General features: G+C 51.6%; 1 protein-coding gene across 1 annotated transcript in view; it reads left to right on the top strand.

Moving 5' to 3' along the window:
- CPNE5 (copine 5) overlaps nucleotides 1-24,207 on the top strand; it is a gene marked incomplete at its 5' end in the record, with an annotated part of 75,553 nt that overhangs the window by 2,074 nt on the left and 49,272 nt on the right. Inside the window, 5 exons of the mRNA XM_080938320.1 lie at nucleotides 7,117-7,157; nucleotides 7,546-7,592; nucleotides 21,885-21,988; nucleotides 23,296-23,335; nucleotides 23,501-23,577. Of these exons, the coding sequence (XP_080794446.1) occupies nucleotides 7,117-7,157; nucleotides 7,546-7,592; nucleotides 21,885-21,988; nucleotides 23,296-23,335; nucleotides 23,501-23,577 (309 nt within the window). The remainder of the gene's footprint in view (nucleotides 1-7,116; nucleotides 7,158-7,545; nucleotides 7,593-21,884; nucleotides 21,989-23,295; nucleotides 23,336-23,500; nucleotides 23,578-24,207) is intronic.

Raw genomic sequence — 24,207 nt, 5'->3', positions numbered from 1 at the left:
GGTGCAGAGAGATGAGTGAGGGCCTAATGGTCACTTGGAACAGAGGGGTGGTGCCTGGATGGTCTGGGTGGCTTTGACTCTACAAATCCACCTCTGCTTTAGCTGGGGCCAGTGGTCCAGCTTTGGGGGAGGGCAGAGACTTGAAGAGCCCACACTGACCTAGTTTGCTTTATTCAATGCTTACCAGTTAAGGAGTCCCCTCTCCTATGTCCTGGTCAGCACTAACTGGACCCCCTAGAGTAGAGACTTTGGAGTGCCCTACCATGAGCATCTCAGTAACCCCTGCTGGCAACTTCCTCCAGATGGACGTCTGGGGCCCACGCCTCAGGGTGGCTGATGGGTTCTCTAGCTGCCTTGATCCAACCCCAGGAACTCTGCCTTGTTCTAGGGGACATTCTAGACACATGCTGTGCCTGACCTGGGCACCTCAGCAGAACAGAGAACACTCAGGGCAGGGGTCTATATCTTGTCCAGAATCTTGCTGGCACCCAGTGTGCTCGCAGAAGGCAGACAACACAACACATTATGGCCTCTGCCTCTGTAGAGAACATCTTAGGTCAATCTGTGGTTCACTCCCAAATGACTACTGTCCCTGACTCTGGTAGACCCAAGCCTGAGGGTGTAACCAGCCTCGTGTTATTGGATAGGAATGTGAGCTTGACCAAGGCATGGTGATTCACACCTCTGATCCAGTACTCGAGAGGCAGAGGCAAGAGGATCTCTGTGAGTTTAAGACCAGCCTGCTCTACATAGCTAGTTCTAGGACAGCCAGGGCTACATAGAGACACCTTGTCTCAGAAAAACAAAGCAATCCCCAACAACAACAGCAAAAAAGAGTGTGAACTTGGCTTTATTCCCAGTACCCAGGAAGCAGAGACAGAGGCAGTTGGTGTAGCTCTGTCAGTTCCGGGGCCAGCCTGGTCTATGTAGTGAGACTGTTTAAACAAAAAACCAAAAACAACAACAACAAAAAAAAGTTTGTCTCTATCTCCCTGGATTCAAATCCCAGTTTTCTTGTGATCTCCCCCCGTGTCTGTGAGTGTGCGTGCGCGCGTGGGCACACCCATATCACACAAGTACACTGTCACTGAAGCACACTCCAGCTCTATTCCTGGGACTCCTGGTGAGCTGCTTCTCCGGTTTGGCCTCAGTTTCTCCCTCTGTAAAAGGAGCACAGTGGTCCCCGTCAGTCACAGGGACCAATCTGAGAACAGTGGCTGGCATCACCACTGAGCCAACATCACACAGTAACAAAGGTCTGTGTCTCTGGTTGGATGTGGAGAGCCCTGGAGATGGTTTGATGCAGTGATTCCCGGAGGAAAGATGGTCTGTGGCGCCAGATTCCAGCGGATGTGCTAGAAAAATGTGACTTTAAACACCCTCGAGCCTTGAGCTCTTCCTCTCTGACAGTCTGTCCCAGACCTTTCTTGACTAGGCGTGTTAGCTGTTCGAAGCTCACCTGGACCTGGCCCCTTCTTCCTCCAGGGGCCCTGACAGGCGGCATCCCTGCCTTAATGCTTATAGCGGCATCAGCTCTGTGGTCAGAAAGAACAGCCTGCGTCTTTCATATTACAGGAAGCCTTTGTGCTTGGGCAGGGAGGGTCCTACTAGACAGGTTTACAAGGGCTCCTGAGACCAGGGCAGGCGATGCCTCCTCAGGATCTCCTTTAGCTTCCCTTCCTCACCAGTTGGTAGGAGCTGGTGGGTAACTGGGCTTCTGCCCCAGAGGTTGGTTACTGCTGCCTGTTTAGGCTAACGTACAGTCCCCCGTGGAGAGAGACAGCTAAGCTCTGGAGCTGTGCTCTGGTCTTGTAGACAGGTGTGAGTTCACTGCTTTTGAGAGGAAGGGGAGATTGCTGGAGTGAGGGGTGAGCCTGGTGGTAACTGTATGTCAGCCTTAGGAAAAGAGGAGTTTGTTTACTCATTGACCACACCCAGATATTCAACAAAGCCAGGGAAGGTCACCATGGTACAGGTTGGATGATTAGTCTAGCTGAGCCGTTGGCATCTTTGTTCGGAATACATGTGTTTCGTCTGTACTGGTGGCTGCCGTCTAAGCCAGCACCTTAGATCCCACCATCTTGGAAGATCAGAGCATTCGTTCATTCTCAGCTGCTTGGGGGAACAAATGGCCAGTTTTATCTGACTTTGTCCCCTCCCAACACTGTGTCTCTCGGGGCTAGGACTTTACCCAAGGCCTGGGGTGGGCCCTGACCACCTGACCAGGCTTGCTAACTTGAGGCAGCTGCAGAATGAAGGCTCAGTGTCTTGCTGGTGAGGACCAGAGTGATCCCCTTCAGCCGGCTCCTTGGGACTGCTGGTCCCACCCAGCTACCTTCCATAGTGAGGCAACTGGCCTCCTCAAGTCTAGGGGAAGTCTGGCTTCTCCGAGGGCTATGACAGGTAGATTCACAGGGGTGGAGTGGAGGGGTGAGGGGGTGAAAGAGTAGGGGTTGGGAGGATGGTGGGGTGGGGGGTGCTGTGTCTGTGCCTTCTGGGGATGGGGTTACAGGCGGGCTTTCATTCCCATCCACCATTTCTATGGATTTCTGGGGACCTCATCTTCCATCCTCATGCTGAGCTATCCCTCCAGCCTGCCCCCTGGCCCTCCCTCGATGTGGCTTTTTAGTCCTCTGCAATAAGTTGTCTGCCTAGGAAACCAAGGCCCAGAGAGGTGAAGGCCCATGCCTGAGGTTAGTGCTGGCAGGTTTTGGAGATGTGGATCCACGGCCTGTGTCCTCAGCCGTTGAGGCCTTTGGAGCTCTTTGAAGTCAAGGGTTGGGTTCTGTAGAGATCCCAGTGGGACCTGGAGGCCAGTGATCCTTCCTCAGGCAAAGGGAAAGCAAAGCAAAGCCTCTTGCTTGCCGGAGACATTGCTGACTCTGAGAGACAAAACACAGAGGCGTCTATAATGGAAGCCAACCTTCTGGTAGCTTCCTTCCCCGGTCTCCTGGCTCACACTCCTGCCATTGGCTGTGCGTAAGTAACTGGAAGCCTGCTTGATGCCCGGATGGAACTAGGACCTGACCATTTCCCTAGCAAGTGTTGAGCACCACGCTGTTTTGGTTTTGTGGGACAGTGCCAGTGTGCACCTCACCTGGCCTTGTGAGTTCAAGGCTGTCTCCCACTTCTCTGAGCTTCCACAGTGGTGGGCTTACTGTGTGCACCACCATACCCAGCTATGCACACTCTTGCTTTGTTCTTTGAGTCTTGAGGATCTTACTATGTAGCCCTGGCTGTCCTGGGACCATGCATAGACCAGGCTGGCCTTGAACTCGCAGAGATCTACTTACCTCTGCCTCCTGAGTGCTGGGATTAGTGGCGTGAGCTACCAATTCTAGCCTACGTGAGTTTTTACTAGGCTGATAATATCCTTGGATGTCTCAGTAAATTAGTTCATCCGATTCAGACGGCAAGGCAGGTGGCGTGAAGAGAAAGCTGAGGAGTGCAAAGGCCCTGGGGCAGAAAAGGCCTTGATCTGCTCATAGAAGTGTAGGGGGTTCGGTGTGGCACCAATAGGATGAACAGTTGGGGGGACCCAGCTGAGATCAGAGAGGAGAGGGGAGCTGTAAACCCTAGCCTTGGAGGTCCCAGGCAGGAATTTTGGAGACTGTTCTCACACCATGGTGGTTGGATGCCGTACCTTACAAACAAACAAGCCTTTGGCTACTGAGACGCTGGGGCGTGGGGTGCATCAGGAAGTAAATGTGTTGCCAGGCAGGTCCAGTGGAGGATGGTGAAGGTAACACTGGGAGAGTGGCTCGGAGGGGAGTCTGAATGGAACAGACACAGCGCCAGGGAAGGAGAGCAAAGAGAGCCACCTCCTGTTCCCAGTTTCAGCTGGTGGCTAGTGGCTCACACCTGCTCTGAGAAGCAAGTGACCCCCATGTACCGACAAGAAGCTGAGGTGTGGGGAAACTCTCCGGAGTGACAGATTGCAGTGTGGCCGTGCAGGATCCCCACTTGGCTGTTTCTGAGGCCACAGCCCTCTCCCCTGACCCTGCTGCAGGGGCAATTAGGCCGACATCTTGCAGAGATAAAAAGCTGGAAGGCTTGCTGGATGCCCCGTGAGAGCTGCTCATTCGTTAGGCCTGGCAAGGTTGCTTGGCAGGGAGATGGCATAGAGGTAGTGGTGGGTGCCCATGCCCTGGTCCTTCCTCCTGGCCTGTCAACTTTGATAGCTTTCTCTTATGAGGTAATGGTGTCTTTCCACTCCTCTCTGATGTGCCAGTGGGGTAGAGGGAGCACAGGTGCCCACGTAGGCTCGGGAGATCCCAGGTTTGCTGACATAGATGTTCCTGGAGACCTCAGTGACTGGGACTTGAGAGGTCAGATGCTCCCCATTTGGAGATTTGAACCGGCATCCGCGGGCATTGAGATGCAGGGTCAGTTGAATGTCCCAGGTTAGGTAGCTGACAAAGGACCTGGCCAATCGTGTGAATGGGTGGTCACCCCTCATCGTCTGCATCGGCCAGATGTTTGGCATGACATTGATTTTGAAAAACAATGTGATATATGTGTTCTCTTAGGACTTGGGGGCTCAGTTCATCTTACCCTACCTCCAGAGGCTAGCTAGTCTCATACTGGCGGGCCTGTCCAGTGTATACCATTATTCCTAGTTCAGAGAAACCAACCTCCCTCCCTCCCTCTCCATGCTGGGAATTGAACCTGGGGCCTTGTGCATGCTACGTGAGTGCCCTATCACCACCCACCTTGGTTTTGTTGTTGTTGTTTTAAAGATTTATTTAATGTATATGAGTACACTGCTCCTCTCTTCAGGCACACTAGAAGATCCCATTACAGATGGTTGTGAGCCACCATGTGGTTGCTGGGAATTGAACTTAGGTCCTCTGGAAGAGCAGTCAGGGCTCTTAACCACTGAACCATCTCTCCAGCCCCTGAGCTTTAACCCTTTTGACTTGTGTTCTTCTGAGATAACACAGTTGCTGGACTCCCACTGAACTCACTGTGTAGCCCAGGGAGGCCTTGAACTTGTGATTCTCCTGCCTCAGAATCATAGGTAGCAAACCTGGGTTGCCAGGGTTACCCTTTTCCTGACTTTTGCAGCCTCATGGTTTTCTTTGAGAATTGGACAACAAGACAAAAGCCTACATCCAACACAGCACCGATCTGCTTGGTTTCCAGGGCCCGCTGAGGATCCCCGGCCTGGAATAGCTAAAAAACAGGCCCTTAACATACTTTATCTACAGCCAAGTGCAAGCTCAGCGTGTCTGTGTGAGCGAGGGGACGAAGTTACCTCAAGCAAAGGGAGGTGTACCCCCTTAGACAGGGGCTCTGTCCCAGCCCCTCACCCACTTCTCTCCAGCCTCTCTGATGGGATCTCACAGGCTCCTGGCCCCACAGCCTGGTAACGCTTCTCCCAGCCTCCCTCGAGTTGGAGCGCTGGAAATGAGTCCTTGGGGGCAGCAGGAAGCAAAGGGCCTTGGCTCTGCCTTCCCAGCCTCGGTTTAAGGAACAAAGGCTCCAGGCTGCTGAGCAGACAGCAGAAGGGTTTTATGCTCTTTTGGGGGAAAAATACACTTTGACTGTTGGGGAATTTTTATCTTACTTTTCTCTTTGAGCCCTACCAAAGTAGGAAGCAGAGGAAAAACACCTAAGGTCTGGTTTAGTCTGGTCTGGTTAGTGCCCTGGTGGTTGGGACCCTGCTTTGGGCTGAAGACCTGGTCACAGGCTGCTCTGGCTGTGTGCCTCTAGGCAGCACCCCCCCCTCTGAGCCAGGATTGTTTAGTGGGGCAGGTGAAGGTTACTGGGGACCTGGCAACTGCAGGGAATTCTTGGGGGCTGAACAAACATGTCTTGGGGTCTTTGTTGTCCAATGGGAGGCTGAGATTGAGGGTTTTGACCCAAGATATTTATTTGAATCACTACCATCAGAAACCCAGGAGAGGGCTGGCGGGAGGGGCAGCAGCTAGGTAAAGCTATCTCAGACACACCCCAGACTTACCAAGCAAGGCTCAGGGAAGGACTCCAAGAACCTGCCTTGTTACCCCTGGGAACTGACCTGAGCCCCAAGGAGTGAGAGGCCCATTACTAAGCAGTGATGCAGACTTCTGAGGATCCCTACATGCCCAATTTCTATTGAGTAAGGAGTTGGGTTGAAGGGAGCAAGGGCAAAACAAGACTATGGCTGGGCATCAGAGAGGGCATCAGGATGGAGACCCAGGCAAGGCTGCTCACAGCCGAGGGCGCAGGAGGAAGATTTGAAGCTGGGACCCCATCTCAGAGATGACATAGTCAGTCTCCCTTCAGGACAGGGTAGGGCCTGGCTTCTTGGTCCAGGGAGGTTGGAGGTGGCTTGTGGCTCCCTTTCTCACCTGTGAGCCTCAGCTTCCCTCAGAAGCATGTCTGATCTGGCCAGCACAGCTGGTCAGCACAATTGACTGACTTATAAATGCCAGGGCAATGCACATTTATTGATCTAAGCAGCCCTGGGCCGTACTGAGCCCCATTTTACAAATGGGGAAATTGAGGCACGATGTAGTCAAATCAACCATGCAGAGCTGGGATGTCGTTTGTCTTTCTGTAGCTAAGGGGGAGTATGAAGGCGCTGAGGTTCGTCCTGAGCAGCCCTTGCTGTCCTGTTTTGGTTTTGTTGTTCTAATTGCAGGTTTCCCTCCGTAGCCCAGGCTAGCCTTTAGTTTATGGGACTCGTCTTTGCCTTACCAGTTTATATCACCACGCGTGGTTTATGCAGTGCATGAGAGGCAGACACTGCCAGCCCGGCTGCACGCCCATTTCTGTCTTGCTCTGCATTCAGCCTGCGCTCTACTGACTCAGGGCTGGGTGGATTGTGGCAGGGTTGCATGTAGCCCAGGATGTTCTAATCCACAGTATAGCCTCAGGATGGCTTTGAATTTCTGCCTCCCTTGGTCTCCAGTCTCCTTCTCCTTGACCTGAGTGCCAGCATGACCGACTTGTGGAATCCTTGTGCTTCTTGGCATTTAATGAAGTTGATCACGTGTGCTAAGGAACATCTTCCCTTTCTGTTCTGTCTGAGGCTAGACCATAGGCTATCTTCAGACTGAGCACCAACCTTAGGTCCTGTCACCCTGTTCCCTCCATCCCTGCTCATTTCTCCTCTCTCCCTTCTTTCAGGAACCTTTTGGACAAAGACATGTTTTCCAAGTCTGACCCACGTAAGTCCTTCTCTGATGGCAACAGCAGTCTGGTGACCAGAGCCAGGGGCCAGCAGCAGCTCTGGCTAAGAGTTAGAACTACGCAGGGGAGGGGCCAGCCAGTCAAGACTGGCAAGCACCCTATTGGGGGGTCCAGAGAAGAACCAGAGAGTTGGTTCCACTCTGCCACCACCCCAGGTCTCAGCACCTAGGATGTGGAGCTGCTCTCAGTACCACAGGACAGTACTCAGTACAGCTGTGGTCTAGGTTCTGAGGCCAGGTTCTTCTTACCCTCATTCCAGGTGCCCTTCCTCCAAACCCAGCTGAGCAGTCCAGGCTGAGGCTCTTGACCTTCTCCCTTCCTCTTGGCCTGAGGTTATTAACCCACATCTTCTCTTCTCTTCCCCAGTGTGTGTCATGTACACTCAAGGGATGGAGAACAAGCAATGGCGAGAGGTAAGTCCCGCCCCTTTACCGCCCAGGATGTTGGTCCCTCTGTGGTACCCAAGGCTGGCAGGGCAAGCAGAGGGTGTGGAGTCTGAAGCCGGAGCAGGCTGTGCCTGTCCTCGAGGAGCTCTGGTTAGAGGGGAGACTCGACTCTTAGTCGCTTTCTTTATCTGAGATGAGCTTAAAGGAAGGGAGGTTCATTTTGGCTCAGATTTCAGGGGTGGGTCTAGCAGCAATTGCTTGGACCCGGTGCACTTGGTTGGGGAAGCACATGGATGGAGAAACTGTTCACCCTGTGGGAGACAGGAAGCAGAGGATAAAGGAAATGCCCTGGAAGGAGTTTACCCAAGGGCATGGCACCGCTGATCTGCTTCCTTTACCCCAGCCCCAGCGCCCAAACATTCCACAGAAAACCTGTGTTCAGGGGATCACATTGCTCATTAAAAAGAAGAAAAAAAAATTAATCCATTAGATCAGAGCCCTTACGGTCTAACTACTAATTTCTAGAAACTTCCTCTCTCTCTCTCTCTCTCTCTCTCTCTCTCTCTCTCTCTCTCTCTCTCTCTCTCACACACACACACACACACACACACACACACACACACACACAGAAGCATGTTTTAAACCATTTGTTGTGGCAGAAGTCATTAATCCCAGCACTCAAGGGGCAGAGACAGGAGGAGCTTTTTGAGTTCAAGGCCAGCCTGGTCTACTTAGCAAGTTTCAGGACAACCAGGGCTACAAAGAGAAACCCTGTGTCAATAAAAGGAGGAGGAGGAGGAGGAGGAGGAGGAGGACTGTGCTTTGGGGATCACCTATGTGCTTCTCAATTCAGTTAAATTGAAAGCATTCATTACTGAAAATCTGCCACTGACCCCCAAAGGCTCACATCCATCTCAGAATACAAAATGTATTCAGTTCATCTCTCTTGTCCCCATGTTTTTAACAGTCCCATCAGGAGACTCAAGACAACTCTTAGCTGTAAACTCATGTGGGAAGAAAAAAACAAAACTCAAGTTACACATCTCCAAGATGCAACAGCCCAGAGCACACATTCCTACCCCAACATGGAAGAATAGGGCAATAACAAGCTGGGGCCAGACTGAAGTAAGGTCACCAGAGCCACCCAGCAGAGCAAATACCAGATCCTGTAGCTCCGTGTTTCTGGACACACCGTGGTGTCTCTGTGTGCACCCAAACCCAGAGCCCCTCTCATGGCCTTGCTGTTTGCAGCCCGCGTAGCTTCTCTCTCAGGACACGTCTGCTTTACTGCCTAAGCCTTCCTCAGTAGATGTCCCACTATCAAGCTCCACTCTTTTTTTTTTATGATGTATTTATTAATTATATTTAAGTACACTGTCACTGTCTTCAGACACATAAGAAGAGGGCATCAGATCTCATTACAGATGGTTGTAAGCCACCATGTGGTTGCTGGGAATTGAACTCAGGACCTCTGGAAGAGCAGTCAGTGCTCTAACCACTGAGCCATCTCTCCAGCCTGCCAAGCACCACTCTTACAGCTTCATATGTCATCCTTTCTGGGGGCAGCTCACAGGATCTCAGACCTGGCCATACACTGCCCCCCAGCCCAACAGGCTTTCTTTGAAAATCTGCCCCTATGACCTTTGATCTTTGTACTCTGAATGCCAATGACATCACCGTCATGTGGCCCACACCAGGGGGCAGCATTGGCTAGGACCTTTGGGCCACCGTGGGCTCTGAGTGAATAACTATAGAAAGAACTGGTTAGACTCCCCGTTCCATGCCTCAGAGGACCTTTCTGAAGGGAGAGTCTTTCAGATGAGTTTGCCGGTTTATATACTCTTACCTGCCATGGCTGGGGTCTGGTTTACTGCTCACACACCCCCTCACAGCATCCCCTTCTTGTCCCTGTGCTGAGTAAGTGGCTTCAAAATCCCATCAAAATCTCTTTAATCCTATAACCTCCTGGCCCACAGCTTTGAGCACACTTCTTTTCTGGCCATACTGTGGTGTTTAGATCTTTCTGTCTGCTTCTTGCTTCTAGCCCTCACTGTAAGTTTGGCTAAAAGCAGCCGGTGCTGTCCGTGCCATAGCCTGGATACAGTGCCGTCTCAATATTTCCTCCACCCCATTCATGAATCTACTACTTTTAATGATCGCTTTAAACCCCAGCCTTTCCCGAAGTCTAAGAACATGGACCAGATACACAAAGTCCTTGCCAGAGTTGGCTGTGAATGACTCCTGATACATCTTGCACACACCCTTTTGGTCTCCTTGTTTTTTTATTTATTTTTTTAACCATCGACTAGACTCTGGGTGTCGGTACTATCTTGTCACCTGTCACCACAGGGCAGGGGATTTCTGAGCTCTTTGCCTACTGTTCTCTTTTGGGTACCTAGAACTAGAACAGAGTCCAGCACACAGCAGGTACTTCCTAACTGGCTGCTAAAGGAATGGAGTCTTAGAAATGGGATTTGGACCTATGAAGGGCTAATCGCTGTCTTTTTCCATCCTCAACCTCCTTGCCCCTCACTGAGTTCCCAGGTCTTCAGATGCAGAGGACAATGGGCTAGCAGAACATGACAGAGACAAGTGACCCCAGGAGACCCTGTCTTTCTTGTTTGATGCAGATGCTTTCCCCCCAGACTCTAGAAAAGACTGGGCTGAAGCAAGGGGAGGAGGAAAGGGCTGTTTTCTCCCATGGTGGGAGGATGCAGTTTCTTTGGCCTGTTGCTGATGGAGCTGGCTTCCTGTGGCTGTCCAGGATGCCTGAGGTGGCTGAAGGCTGAGTCTGCTACTCTGCTCTTTAAAGCAGGCTAATGAACAGGACAGGAAAGGGTTGGCTGAGGCCGTGGCCTTCGTGAACAGGGCAATTTCCCATCCTCCTCCTCTCCATGAACTCCTGGGAGAAAGGTTTGGGGAAGGGGGCTCTGCATAGGGACTGCTTGGTGTCTAGAGGGGGGGGGGCTCCCAGAGTTCTAACATGAAGCTGGGAAGAGCAGGCCAGTTGCCCGGCTTAGTGGAAGCAAAGGGTGGAATGTGCAAACTGAGTGAGAAATGTGACGTTTCACTCTCCACGCCTTGGAATCACTGAAGCGTAAACCTGATTGCTAGGGAACCGTTTAGCCTGCTTAAGTGGACTAATTACTTCTGAGGCCTTTTCCAGACTGGAGCACCAGGAACGCACTCGTGGCTTGGTGATTCATTAGAGCAGGTCTGGGAGGACCTCTTCAGAAGGGCACTGCTTTGGCGGACTGTTAATTACATTCTATAATTGAAAATAGTCTCCATTAGGTCCTGGGCCTCCGATTGTACAAGCTTCTTTGGCTCCCCTCCCCCATTCCCATTGGGCCCCAAAACACACATGCGGGGCAGAGACACACCTGAGCTTGGCTCAGGGCCTCGAGTCTTTTTGGAGGTCAGACCCAGATTGAATTATACACAGAGAAGATGAGAATATGGCCTGTGTCCTAGTTAGGGTTTACTGCTGTGAGCAGACGCCATGACCGAGGCAACTCTTATAAAGGACAACATTTAACTGGGGCTGGCTTACAGGTTCAGAGGTTCAGTCCATTATCATCAAGAAAGGAACATGGCAGCATCCAGGCAGACATGGTGCAGGAGGAGCTGAGAGTTCCACATCTTCATCTGAAGGCTGCTAGTGGAAGACTGGCTTCCAGGCAGCTAGGATGAGGGTATTAAAGCCCATACCCACAGTGACACACTCACTCCAACAAGGCCACACCTCCAAACCCCACTCCCTGGGCCAATCATATACAAACCATCAAAGTGTGTGATGGGAAACAAGATGTCAGCGGTAAAGATGCCTTGTGTTTATACAGCTACTGTGGAACACTGGTGTGACTTCAGGCCATGCTGTTGGCTCTCCTGGTTAGTCATTTTGCCACACATAGCATATGTGGATGCCAGCAATGTATCAAGGAGTAGGGAAATAGAGAAGATGAGGAGAGTGAGTGGGGACCCATGTGTGTGTGTGTCTGTGTATATGTTTGTCTGTGTGTGTCTGTGTTTGGGTATGTGTCTCTCTGTGTGTGTGTTTGTGTATATGTCTCTGTGTGTGTCTGTGTCTGGGTATGTGTCTGTGTGTGCGTGTCTGGGTATGGGTGTGTATGTGTGTATGTATGTGTCTGTGTGTGTGTAAGTGTATGTGTGTATGTATGTGTCTCTGTGTGTGTGTGTCTTTGTATATGTGTGTGTGTGTCTGTGTCTGGGTATGTGTGTGTGTGTATGTTTCTGGGTGTCTGTGTGTGTGTGTGTCTATGTCTGGGTATGTATGTGTGTGTGTGTGTGTGTGTGTGTAAGTGTATGTATGTATCTCTGTGTGTGTGTGTCTTTGTATATGTGTGTGTGTGTCTGTGTCTGGGTATGTATGTGTGTGTATGTTTCTGGGTATCTGTGTGTGTGTGTCTATGTCTGGGTATGTATGTATGTGTGTGTATGTTTCTGGGTATCTGTGTGTGTGTGTCTATGTCTGGGTATGTATGTGTGTGTGTGTGTAAGTGTATGTGTGTATGTATGTATATCTGTGTGTGTCTTTGTATATGTGTGTGTGTGTCTGTGTCTGGGTATGTATGTGTGTGTGTGTATGTTTCTGGGTATCTGTGTGTGTGTGTGTCTATGTCTGGGTATGTATGTGTGTGTGTGTATGTTTCTGGGTGTCTATGTGTGTGTGTCTATGTCTGGGTATGTATGTATGTGTGTGTATGTTTCTGGGTGTCTGTGTGTGTGTGTTTCTATGTCTGGGTATGTATGTGTGTGTGTGTGTGTATGTGTGTCTGGGTATGTATCTGTGTGTGTGTGTCTGGAGTTTGAGGCTAGCCTGGTCTACATAGTGAATTTCAGGACTGCCAGGGCTGCATAAATAGAAAAACTTTTGTCTCAAAAAACAAATAAAAAAGATTATATTTACTTGAGTTGGGGGGTTTTGGAGGTCAGAGGACAACTTCCGCTCTGTAGATCCTGGGGTTTGAACTCCACTAGACTTGCTGGTAGGCTTCTTTACCAGAGAGCCATCTGAGTGGACTCTTTGGATTTTTAAAAAGTTGTGGTTATTGTGAGAAGCTACTGGAATTGCTTCTCTTCTTTAACTGTGGAGTGTCAGGGATCGAACTTGGGTAGTTAGGCTTGGCGGCAAGTGCCTTTACCCACCGAGCTCTCTACTTGATGTTTTTAAACACCGTTGGAATCCAATATACAAGCCTCATGGTTCAAGAGAAGAACATGAGCCAAAGAACCTCAGTCCCCTCTGCCTCCAGGTTAGCCTCAGGCTGTGGAGTTAGGGTGCTTTATCCAGCCTTGGTCAGAGGGAGCACTTGGATTTGTTCAAAGCACTGGCTTTCAAGGAAGTCGGGGACATAACACAAGCACACGGTGGCAGAAAACAGTTGTGGAAGCAAGAAGACAAATGAACGGGTCCATCCAGGCCTTGTGTCCTTCGGGGACGTAATAAAGGGGTGGTGGGTTAAAGAGATGGTGTTGGCTGCTCTTGAGCAGGACTTGGGGGTCAGCTCTCAGCACCCACGTGGCACCTATAACCACGTCTGTCGTTACTTCTGGGGGAAGCCCTGGCTTCCGTGGGCTCCTGTACACAAGCAACACACATCAACGTACAGAGTGTGCACACACCGAGAGTCTTACTCTGTTCACTCCGCAGTAGAAATCCCCATCCCCCTTGCTGCTCTAGGAAGCAGGTTTCCCTTTCCAGAAGGCTGAGTTAGCTTTGGCAACTGCACCTACCGGTTCATTGCGGGGAGGAGGCAAGCCGCTCTCTTTAGCAGAACCTTGGATATGAGTTCGGCCTGTTGTGACCAGGAGAGTCAAGGGTGGAGGCCATCTTGAACCTGCGTGCTGGGAAGGAAAAGGCTGCTCTCGTAGGCTCTGCCTGCCTGTTTTCAGCTGGTTTTTAACGATTTGGGTCATTTTTATGCCTTCTGAGAAAGACCAGTCTTTTCAGCACCTAAATCTGTCACCGCATTTTATGAAAATTGACTCTGAGATGTAATTTTAGCCTAGGAAATTGAGCAGTATCTGAATCAAGCCCTGCCTGGGCCTCCTGCCTGTCCTCAAGTGGCCAGGGGGACAGAGTCTCAAAACAGATCATTTGAGAAGAGGGGCATTCAGGACCCTTGCATTTGGGGGGGGGTGTGTTTCTGCCCCTCCCTCATCAGCTGGCTGTCCAAGCTGAGGCCCCCATGGAAAGGAAAAGATTGGAGACAAAGCTTTGGGTTTTCTGATCACCCCCAAACCACCTGCAGGGCCTGCAGCCTGGGCCACCACAGCCTCTCTCAGCGTCTGCAAGAGCACTATTCAGTGAGCAATCCTAGACCGTTTAACATCTGCACGCCGGCTGGGAGTGGTGGCTTGTGGAAATATTCAGACTCGTGTCTGAATATGTGAGCTGCTAGACTCGTGCCTTCACGTGACCCTCCTGCCACACACATACGTGGTGCGGGCATCGATTCAGTCTGCTGAAGCAGCTGTAACGGAAACGCCATAGATGGGGTCCTAGTTCTGTTTCTGTTGCTGTGATAAAACGTCCCAACAAGGGGCTGGAGAGATGGATCAGCGGTTAAGAGCACTGACTGCTCTTCCAGAGGTCCTGAGTTCAAATCCCAGGAACCACATGGTGGCTCACAACCATCTGTAATGGGATCTGATGCCCTCTTCTGGTGTGTCTGAAGATAGTGACAGTGTACTCACATAAAATAAATAAATAAATATATAATATGGATGAGTACACTATCAGATATACCAAATCCCATTACATGGCCAGCGATGGCCCCGCCCATTGCCAGGTTGACCTTTCCCTGCTTCCTTCATATTGGGCTTGGAAGACAGTATCTCTCTCACCGAGCTCCCTCAGCTCAGAGTTGGTGATAAGTTTTGATTTTTAACCTAACCGTGTGATTTGGATCAGTTCCCTCGCTGGTGGCAGTCTGAATGTTTCCACTCTGCATGGGGTGATCTTGTAGGACATCCTGGCTGTGTCCCAGGCCTGGGTCACCCGTAGTCACTGTCCATGTGGGTGACAAGCAGTTGAGTGGGAGGGAATGCTGTGATCTCTCCTTGGAGACCTCCCCCCTCCCCGCACAGTCAGAGGAGGGTGCTTTTAGAACTTTGGGGCCAGTGAGGAAAAGTGCCACACTAGACCCAACCACCTGAATTCCATCTCTGGGATCCACATGAGACAAACAAACCACCCAACCTGCTTTGGCCTGACAGGGCACTGTCATGGGTGTCTCCAAATAGCCTGTCTCTGCCACTTCATCCCTGGGCCTTAGTTTTTGTCATAGGCAAAATGGGATCCTGGTGCCAGCTTCCTTCTGCTTTGGCAGGGGTTAAGTGGCAGGATTTGCGGGTTAGCGCCTGTTTGTACTTACCCTGTCCTCTGACAGGCAGAGAATAGGCCCTATCCCCTTCCCTCCCCTTCCCTCCCCTTTTCTCCCCTTCCCTCCCCTCCCCTTCCCTTTTCTCCCCTTCCCTCCTCTTCCCTCTCCTTCCCTCCCCTTCCCTCCTCTTCCCTCTCCTTCCCTCCCCTTCCCTCCCCTTCCCTCCCCTTTTCTCCCCTTCCCTCCCCTTCCCTTCCCTTCTCTCCCCTTCCCTCCTTTCTTCCCCTTCCCTCCTCTTCCTTCCCCTTCCCTCCCCTCCCTCCCCTTCCCTCCCCTTCTTCCCCTTCCCTCCCCTTCCCTCTCCTTCTTCCCCTTCCCTCCCCTCCCTCCCCTTCCCTCCCCTTCCCTCCCCCTCCCTCCCCTTCCCTCTCCTTCCTTCCCCTTCTCTCTTCTTCCCTCTCCTTCCCTCCCCTTCCCTCCCCTTCCCTCTTCTTCCCTCCCCTTTCCTCCTCTTCCCTCCCCTTCCCTCCCCTTCCCTCCTCTTTCCTCCTCTTCCCTCCCCCTCCCTCCCTTCCCTCCCCTTGTTAACAAGGACAGCTGACACATCTGTGTTCTGCACGTGCTCCATGCAGCAGCATTCCTCCTCCGACCTTTGCCCTCCCAGCACCGCTGAGGAGGAAACACACTTGTTCCAGCGACTCAGCTAGAAGGTAGACTGGTCTTCTGAGCCTCTATCCCCACCCGAGGCCACTGAGTTTCAAAGTGGGCTTTTCTCTCTCTGCTGTGAACGCTGTGAACATGGAGGCTGGGGCTCCTGCCCTTCCTTCAACCCGAGATGGCTGTTATTTTAGGATGGTGCAGTAAAAAGCCACCCAAGTTCTTGCCTGCAGAAGAGTTTGTGTTTGTGGTAGCCTGGAGGTGCTAGGCCAGATTTCCTGGTGAGCCTATGCCCTCTGTGGCAGCAACCCTCATCTGCACCGTACAGAGTGTGGTTCCAAAGTCAGACCCCAGACTGGCTTCCACCTGTCTAGAAGGGAGGACTCAGGCAGGCCCTTGACTCCCTGGCTGCCGTGAGGTCAGATGAGTCAGATGGGAGGTTCTCAGCGTGCACGCATAGCCCTGCAATGTGCTTCTCCTGAGAGAAGCTGTGCTTTATCCAGGAGGGATTCCCATAGCACACTTGCCCATGAGTTTGGGGTGAGCATTGGGGACAGTGGTCCTGGGGACCTTCCCTGGCCTCAGCTGCCCTTCGGACTGGAATTACTTGCTCTCTCACCCATTCCCACGGCCTCATGAGGCCAAGGGGAACGGAATGGGTGGGAGGACTGGTTTGCTGGTGGTTTGGCAGCCAAGTTTCATTGAAAATGGCTATTCCCCAGGGCTGGGACCATTTAATAGATTATGTGGAACAATGGCTAATTAGGAGCTGAGGGTTTTTGGCAGGAAGTCTTTCATTATGAGCTACGTAGAGCTTTGCAACCCGGCTAGAGTGGGCACCTTCTCTGTCCTACTCCAGAGGCAGGAAGGCCTCTTCCCTCTGCCCTGTCTCATCCACCCCCATCCTCACACCTTGATCCCCAGAATACCATGACCTCTAACATTGGGAATTCCATCCTCTAAACCTAACAGTACCTGGAGGGGGCATTGTATCTAGGCAATATGGCATTCTGATCTCGTCTAGTGAGAGAACTTTCCATTTTCAATACGTTCACAGGCCATGAACAGACCTGGACCCTCACATCCTTCCGTGTCTCGGGTGGTCAGGTGCTGGACACACAACAGGGCTCAGCTCCCAGCCTTGGAGAGCACCCTTTCTTTCCCTGCTCTCTGAGGGCAGACATGGCTCTTGGCCTCTAGCTTTAAAGATTTATTTATTTTATATATGTGAGTACACTGTCGCTGTCTTCAGACACACCAGAAGAGGACATCGGATCCCATGACAGATGGTTGTGAGCCACCATGTGGTTGCTGGGAATTGAACTCAGGGCCTCTGGAAGAGCAGTCAGTGCTCTTAACAGCTGAGCCATCTCTCCAGCCCCCTGGCTTCTAATTTTAATACTGGGGAACATGATTCATAAATTGCCAGGGTTGGGCTCAGCAGCCAGGCTTTCAAATCTGGTTTTAGGAGGCATCGGTACTTCAGGAAGACTGCAGGGGAGCTAGATGAAGAGCAACTTGGGATGGAAGGGACGGTCCCTCAGCTCCTGTCCTCCTATCCTTCTGACCTCCTGACCTCCTGACCCAGCCAGCATGGACAATGGCCAACGGGGGCTCTAGAGCTGGGGGATGTCTTAGAGGCTCCAGCTGCAGTTTGTGAAAGTCAGAAGCTGCATCTTTCGAGGGGGGAAGAGATGAGGGGGTGCTTACCACTGCTGAGGCTTGAGGAGAGCTGCCTGCTCGTTACTGAGGGGGATAGGGCAGGATGCCTCTTCTCTTGCCTCATGGGTTCCCTGGTGGCCTCTTGGCCTTCCTCGCCTTCTGTATAAAATGGAGACCATGGTGGTGTGTCTTCCTGGGCTTCCTGAGGAAACTAAACAATGTTGTGGTTGTGGAGAAGTCCCAATACAAAGCTGGAGGAAGAGGATTTGATGAGGAGGGCAACCTAAGTAGGGAATGTTGACAAACCACTTGGGCCTATCCAGGTCCATGTCTGGGGGCATCTCCTAATCAGTAGCTGTGGGAGCGTGCTCAGATTTATATGTGTGTGTGTGTGTGTGTGTGTGTGTGTGTGTGTGTTTTAGACACACCAGAAGAGGGCATCAGATCCCATTCCAGATAGTTGTGAGCCACCATGTGGTTGCTGGGAATTGAACTCAGGACCTCTGGAAGAGCGGTCAGTGCTCTTAACCTCTGAGCCATCTCTCCAGCCCCAGGCATGATTTTTGAAACAAAGTCTTATATAGCCCAGGCTGGATTCCAACTCATTATGTAGCTGAAATGGACCTTGAGTTCCTATCCTCATACATGAACCTCTAGATGCCAGGGTTACAGGCTATGGTGCTTAACCTGCACAGTTGTCAGTATGGGGTAACTTAGCATAGGCACCAGGCAGCCTTCCTGAACGGTCCCTTTGTCCTCCTGCAGAATCACAGGGAGCCACACCCACTGTGGCGCACAGTTTACCAAAGCTAAGAAAAACACAAACCCTAGACTCTGGGCTCATGGCCGGGCTATCCAGTAACGGTGTCCCTGAATTGTGACCATTTTATAGAGCATTATGTTAAGTTCATGAGCTGTCCCCCTGCCAGGGGGTTGAGAAGAAAGGGGAAGGGGCTCAGATTCTAGAAACCCAAAAGCAGCCCACAGTGGCAACAGGAACCAGTCACCACGCAGATCCTGCAGGGAGCAGAGGGCCTGGATCCTTGTGAAACAGGTTTATAGGAGTGAAGAACCCACTGTTTTCCTCTGCCCCCCATTCCTACATGCTTGCAGAGAGGGGCTCTCAGTGGACTCCGGCACACATGAGCCTTGTGGGGTGGGGGTGGGGAACAGGCTTCTTGGGTGCAGAAGCTGAAGAGGAAAAAGAAGCCAAGTGATCAGAACTGGGGACAGCTGGGGATATGGCACAGGGTCATGGGAGACACTTTCTTTGGGAGACTGGCATGGGATCATTTACAGAGTATGCCTAAATCCAAAGGTTTGTTTTTTCTTTTTCTTGGGGGAAGGAGGGTCACTCAAGCCTCCATAATGTAGGCACAGAAGATGAAGTGGAGGTGACAAGGCTTAGCGGCAGCCCTGGAAACCTGACCCCAGCTCTGTGCCGTGAATGGCTTTTCTGTACTGTGTTTGTGGGGTTTACCTTGGAGCTCTGTGCCCGGACAGTTCTGTTTAAGAACCTGATCAGAACTGTGGCTCTCCTCAGAAGGTGCAGCAGTGGGTTGCAGACTTCTGTACTCACAGATGTGCTCAGAGCCAGGAGACAGGCCTAGGTCTCCGACCCCAAGCGGACCACCTCCGTTTCCACCCGCCCTTGCTCCAGAACTTACAGGGATGTGAGAGAAGGCTGCCCCCCCCCCCCGCCACCCCTCTCCATTTGAAACCAGGACTTTCTATGTAGCCCTGGCTGTCCGGGAATTCTATGGTCTATGTAGACCAGGCTGGCCTCAGACTCAGAGAGATCCACCTGTGTCTGCCTCCTGAGTGGTAGCATTAAAGGCGTGTGCCACCACGCCCCGGCTCCCCGTTTCCTAAAAATTCATTACGTTTACTTATTTGTGTGTGTCTGTGTGGGGCGAGTCCACGTACGCCATGCACGGTGAGCTTGTGGAGGTCAGGGGACAACTTTAACTTACCCTGTGGGTGATGACCACAGGTTTGGCAGCACCTGTCCTTCCCAGCTAGCCATCTCTCGGGGGTCCTTGCCCATTTCTTGGGTGACACAGATGCTACTCAGTGGATTTGAGCAGAAAGGAGTGGGCATCAGGGAGATGATGCTGGAGATTATGTTTCTGAGAGAAGACCCACGCTGGCGTCCCAGCAGGGAGGAATCTGCCTCTGATGTGTAGAGGGAAGGTTTTTTGTAGGGGTTTCTTTTGTAGCATGGGTGTGATTGAAGATGTTCTGGGACAAGAAGTGGTGAGGTGCAGTTCCCACACCGGGCCTACGGGGTCAGTGAGGATGCAGCTGCCTTACATGGAGCTGAAAGCAAGTCTTAGAGTTTGCGGTACTGAAAGAAGAGCCCTCCTAGCACTGGTCTGCCTGCGTTTTTCCAGGGTCTTCCACAGCCTGAGGCCAGGCCATTGTCCTGACAGGCCAGTCCCTCCGGGTGACCATTAAAGGCTGATCCACGGTCTGCACACCCTGCTCTGACAGGTTCTGAGGACACATAAACATGGGGGGCTCACCTGTTCCCAGAAATGCCAGTTCTTCTGTATAGCAGAGCCCCTGGGAACTACTTAATTCAGTCCCTGAAGAAGTTTCAAGGCTTGCCTCCCTTGGAGGGTCTCACTGAACTGGATGATCTGCAGTTAATGCCGCCTAATTGGTCTCAGGCTTAGTCATGGGAGCCCTAGAGAGCAGCTTCCTCGAAGAGCTAGCCGGGTCTGTTAGGGAGGGACAAAACCTTCCAGGGGGCAAATGCTCTTATTTCTAGGCTTCTTTTGGCTTTGGCTTTTCATTTTCTCCCATAGGAAGCATCCCAGTCCTGAGGTCAGGGAGCCGCTTCCCTGACAGTGTCCCTCTCGGAGTACCCTGGATTTCCTGGCTCTACACAGCTACAGTTCACTCAGATCCCTGTGCTTTTTGGGGACTTAGGGTTCATGGTGTTAATGCTACAGACCTCCTGGTCTCAGAGCCCAGAGCTTGGACCCAAGCAGTGGCTCAGAATGGACTGGGGGTTGGACAGACAGAATGGACTAGGGGGGTGGACAGACAGACGATTCTGAGAGAGTGTCCAGGCTCCAGATTCAGGATGATAAGGGGTCTGGCCTCCTTCCCTGCTCCCCCATGATGGGATGGGGTGCACATAGCAGTTAGCCTGCAGGCAGGCTTTGGTGCTCATACCTCGTCTCCCCATGGCCATTCTGTTTGGAGAACTCTGCAGTGCCCTGGGAAGCTCAGCGTCCAGGTTGACACTCCCCTCCCCCCACCATTATCCGCCCAATTATTGTATTCTTGCCTTCATTAGGCAGAGTCCACATTGAGACTGACAGGCACCTGGTGGCCTCTTAGAATTGTAATATCTGAATTTCAGCACACACACACACAAACACACACACACACTTACTGTTATTAATCCAACTAATGAAAACCATAAAGCTTCCTTAGGAGGCCCCTGGGCTATTGATTTTCACAGTTGCGATGTACATATGTTAACTATGCCCGAGTCCTAGCAGTTCTTCAAGCATCCTACCCCCACATTCCAGGGACCTCCGGAGCCCCCTCCCATTCTGTTTCCAGGGGAACCCCCTTCTCCTTCTCTAGCAGTGAGCAGTCTTCAGGGAACTCCCCCCTTGTAGAAGCTTCAAGGCCATTTCAAATCGGTCCCTGTCATTCTCCCAGAGGAGGGAGGGGGATGTAGGGGGGAGGGGCGTCCGTGGAGTGGAGTGTGGGCTGGGCTGTGGAAGGGGGGGGTGTCTGTCAGTCCTGGTGGGGGATGCTTCAGGCTAAAGGAGAGCAGCAGGAAGTCTGATCTTTCCAGAGAATTCTCTAAGACATAAGTGTTTACCTGTAGGACTCCTGCAAGGCAGCCATTAGGAGAAATGTTCCTTTTGTCTGAAGCTAGGAGGTTTACTTAGAAGGGGCTGGGAGCAGGTAGGAAATCCTTTGCAGAGGGTGCCATGTTTGTGAGGTTGTTATGGAATTTATAGGAGAGACAGCAGTGAGGGGGGGTTATTGAGCCAGAGTGTGTTGTCCCCAACCCCACCCCCAACCTCTTTGCTTGCACCCAACAGGGCTGTCCCCAGTGCTTGGAAAATAATCCACCTTCTCTGATTTTAATCTGTTCAGGGGGCTTCTCCCTCCAGTCAGGTACAAAAATATCTCGAGTTTCTTGCTGTGTGGCCATGGTCAGGTTACTTAACCTTGCTGATTTGTTTCCTCGTTCGTGAAACGGGTAACATCCCTCAGAATTTTTACAAGAATGAATCGAGATTCCTTAATGATCCTGTTGATCTATGAACATTCAGTAGAGGCTCAGTAAATGTTAGTTTTCTTCCTTTCCCCTACAGCCCCCATTTATTAGTGGCTCTCAACCCCATCTGCTTATTAGCAGTATCTACAGACCCTCCCTGACGGATGCACAGTTGTTTGGGCCCCACGCACTTCAATTCAACTTTAATTGGCCTGTGGCAGGGCTGAGCGTGGGTATATTTTTTTTAAGCACCTGTTAAAACATGCACTAATTTTTAAAATAATTTCACACAAACATAAAATAAGCAAAAAAAAAAAAAAAAAAAAAAAAACCCAGTTAGTTTGTTACACCCCACCGAGCCTACAAGTGTCCCTACCTCACCAGCACATTATCTTGCAGTTTGGACGCACCGAGGTCATTGATAACACACTCAACCCGGATTTCGTGCGCAAGTTCATTGTGGATTACTTCTTTGAGGAGAAACAGAACCTCCGTTTTGATCTGTGAGTAGAAGGTGGGGCTCACGCTACAGCGGTGGGGGGGGTGTGGGACTGGGGCCCTGGGTGACAGGGTATATAGGTGGAGAAGCAGAGATATTCTGGGAGACCAGGGAGATAAACATGACAGATGAAATTTACCTCCAGCCCTGCTAGGTGTGGGAAATGGTGTGTGTGTGTGTGTGTGTGTGTGTGTGTGTGTGTGTGTGTGTAGAAACTTAGGAGCTAATGTGGGAAGGATAGAAAGGCCTTATTGTGGATAGACATGTGAGGTGACAGTCTGGAGAGGACAGTGATCCCCAACCCTCAGCAGGTGTAGCCTACAGCGGGGAGGGTGCTGGGAGAAGGGTTGCAAGGGAGACCCTGGGAAAACAGGCTGCAGCTCAGCCAGCTCCATCAGGGGCCAGCCCAGCTGTAGGACCAACCCGCCTGCTGCCCATGGAAGTAGGCATGCCTCCTTTTCTTAGGAGTGAGCAGCTCACTGTAGAGGAAGGCCCAAGGTAAGATGTGAGGACAGAGCTGCCAGACAGACACAGATGAAGCTGGGGAGACAGCCAACTGGGAATGATGGGTAGGGTGACCCAGCCACCTGTGACCCAGCCACCTGTGACCCAGCCACCTGTGACCCAGCCACCTGTGACCCAGCCACCTGTGACCCAGCCACCTGTGACCCAGCCACCTGTGACCCAGCCAGGGTACAGGGCTCACTTGTGTCATTTCTCATTCTTAGTGAGATAGAACACACTCGCAGGGAAGAACACAAATCCTTTTAAAAATTATACTTATTCTGTGGGGGAGGGGAGAGTGTGTTCATGGTGGGGTGTGTGGAGAGGTCAGAGGCCAGTTTAAGAGAATTCCTTCATGTGGGTCTCAAGGACAGAACTCAGATCACCAGGCTTGGCAGAGAGTGGCATCTCACTGGCTGGGAAATACGTAAATATTAAGAGACTCTGACTTATCTTTTTTTTTTTTTTTTAAAGATTTATTTATTTCATGTTTCTGTCTTCAGACATACCAGAAGAGGGTGTCAGATCTCCATTACAGATGGTTTGTGAGCCACCATGTGGTTGCTGGGATTTGAACTCAGGGCCTCTGGGAGAGCAGTCAGTGCTCTAACCACTGAGCCATCTCTCCAGCCCTAACTCTGGCTTATCTTTTATCCCTGTCTTCACCGAGGTCAGGACAGGAGGAGCCTCCAAGCCTTCCAGTGCTCACACTGACAGAGCCTACATGAGAGGTAGACTCAGAGTTCAAAACAGGGTAAAGTTGGATGTTCCCTGCCCGCCTTTAACATTTTTCTGTGTTCCCTATAGATACGACGTGGACTCCAAGAGCCCGGATTTATCTAAACATGTGAGTCCTGCCCATGACTACCCAGTGAGCCCAGGCTGTCTCTTAGATGTCATATTCTGGCTGGTCCCTGGGCGTCACTAAAGGGCATGTGTCTATGGCTGCATGTGGGGTCACTTCAGTGGGAACAGTGACTAACAGTCATCTCTTGTGCCCTTGGATGTACAGGACTTCCTTGGCCAGGCCTTCTGTACCCTAGGAGAGATTGTAGGGTCCTCTGGAAGCCGTCTGGAGAAGCCTCTCACGTAAGTGTAAGAGGGGTACAGCCTGTCTGGGTGGCCCCCCTTGTGATGAGCCATCCCGTGTTCACCCTGTCGAGAGCCTGCTGGTGGCAAGCATTAGATAGCCAGAGCTTTAAGAGTGAACGGATCTCTGGCCCAGCTCTCTCTGTGTCTCTCCCAGTTATTTTGGAGTGAGCCAACCGAGTTATTAGAGCTTGCGTCCTGTGGGGAGGGACAGTGACTGAGAGCCATCTAGTCGGTTTGCAACCCTAACCCTCTCGTGTAAGAAAGAGACCAGAGAACACCAGGGGGAATGACCCACCTAACGCCACACAGCCAGCAAGTGGGAAAGCTGGGATTTGAACCTGGGCTTTAATTGCACAGCAGGTTCCTCAGCTTATCCGGTGCCTGTAGGTGTAGACCTGGGCTACTAACAAAACAGGCTGGAGCTGGATGCAGTGAGGCCTTTTTACCTCCCATCTCCTGTGTCTGTAGGACAGGGTAGCCTAGGGCTCGTGGGGAGAGAGACTACTACATAAGGAGTCTCCAGGATTCCCATGTGTGGCTGAGGGTGGCTTGTCACTAAGCCCTAGGGACAGGGCCCAGACACCAACAAACACAGACCAGGGCAGGTGTCCAGGCCACAGGGCAGAG

The sequence above is a fragment of the Micromys minutus genome (assembly GCF_963924665.1).
Source record: "Micromys minutus genome assembly, chromosome: 25".
NCBI classification, from domain to species: Eukaryota; Metazoa; Chordata; class Mammalia; order Rodentia; family Muridae; genus Micromys; species Micromys minutus.
This window is presented reverse-complemented; position numbering and strand designations above follow the sequence as displayed.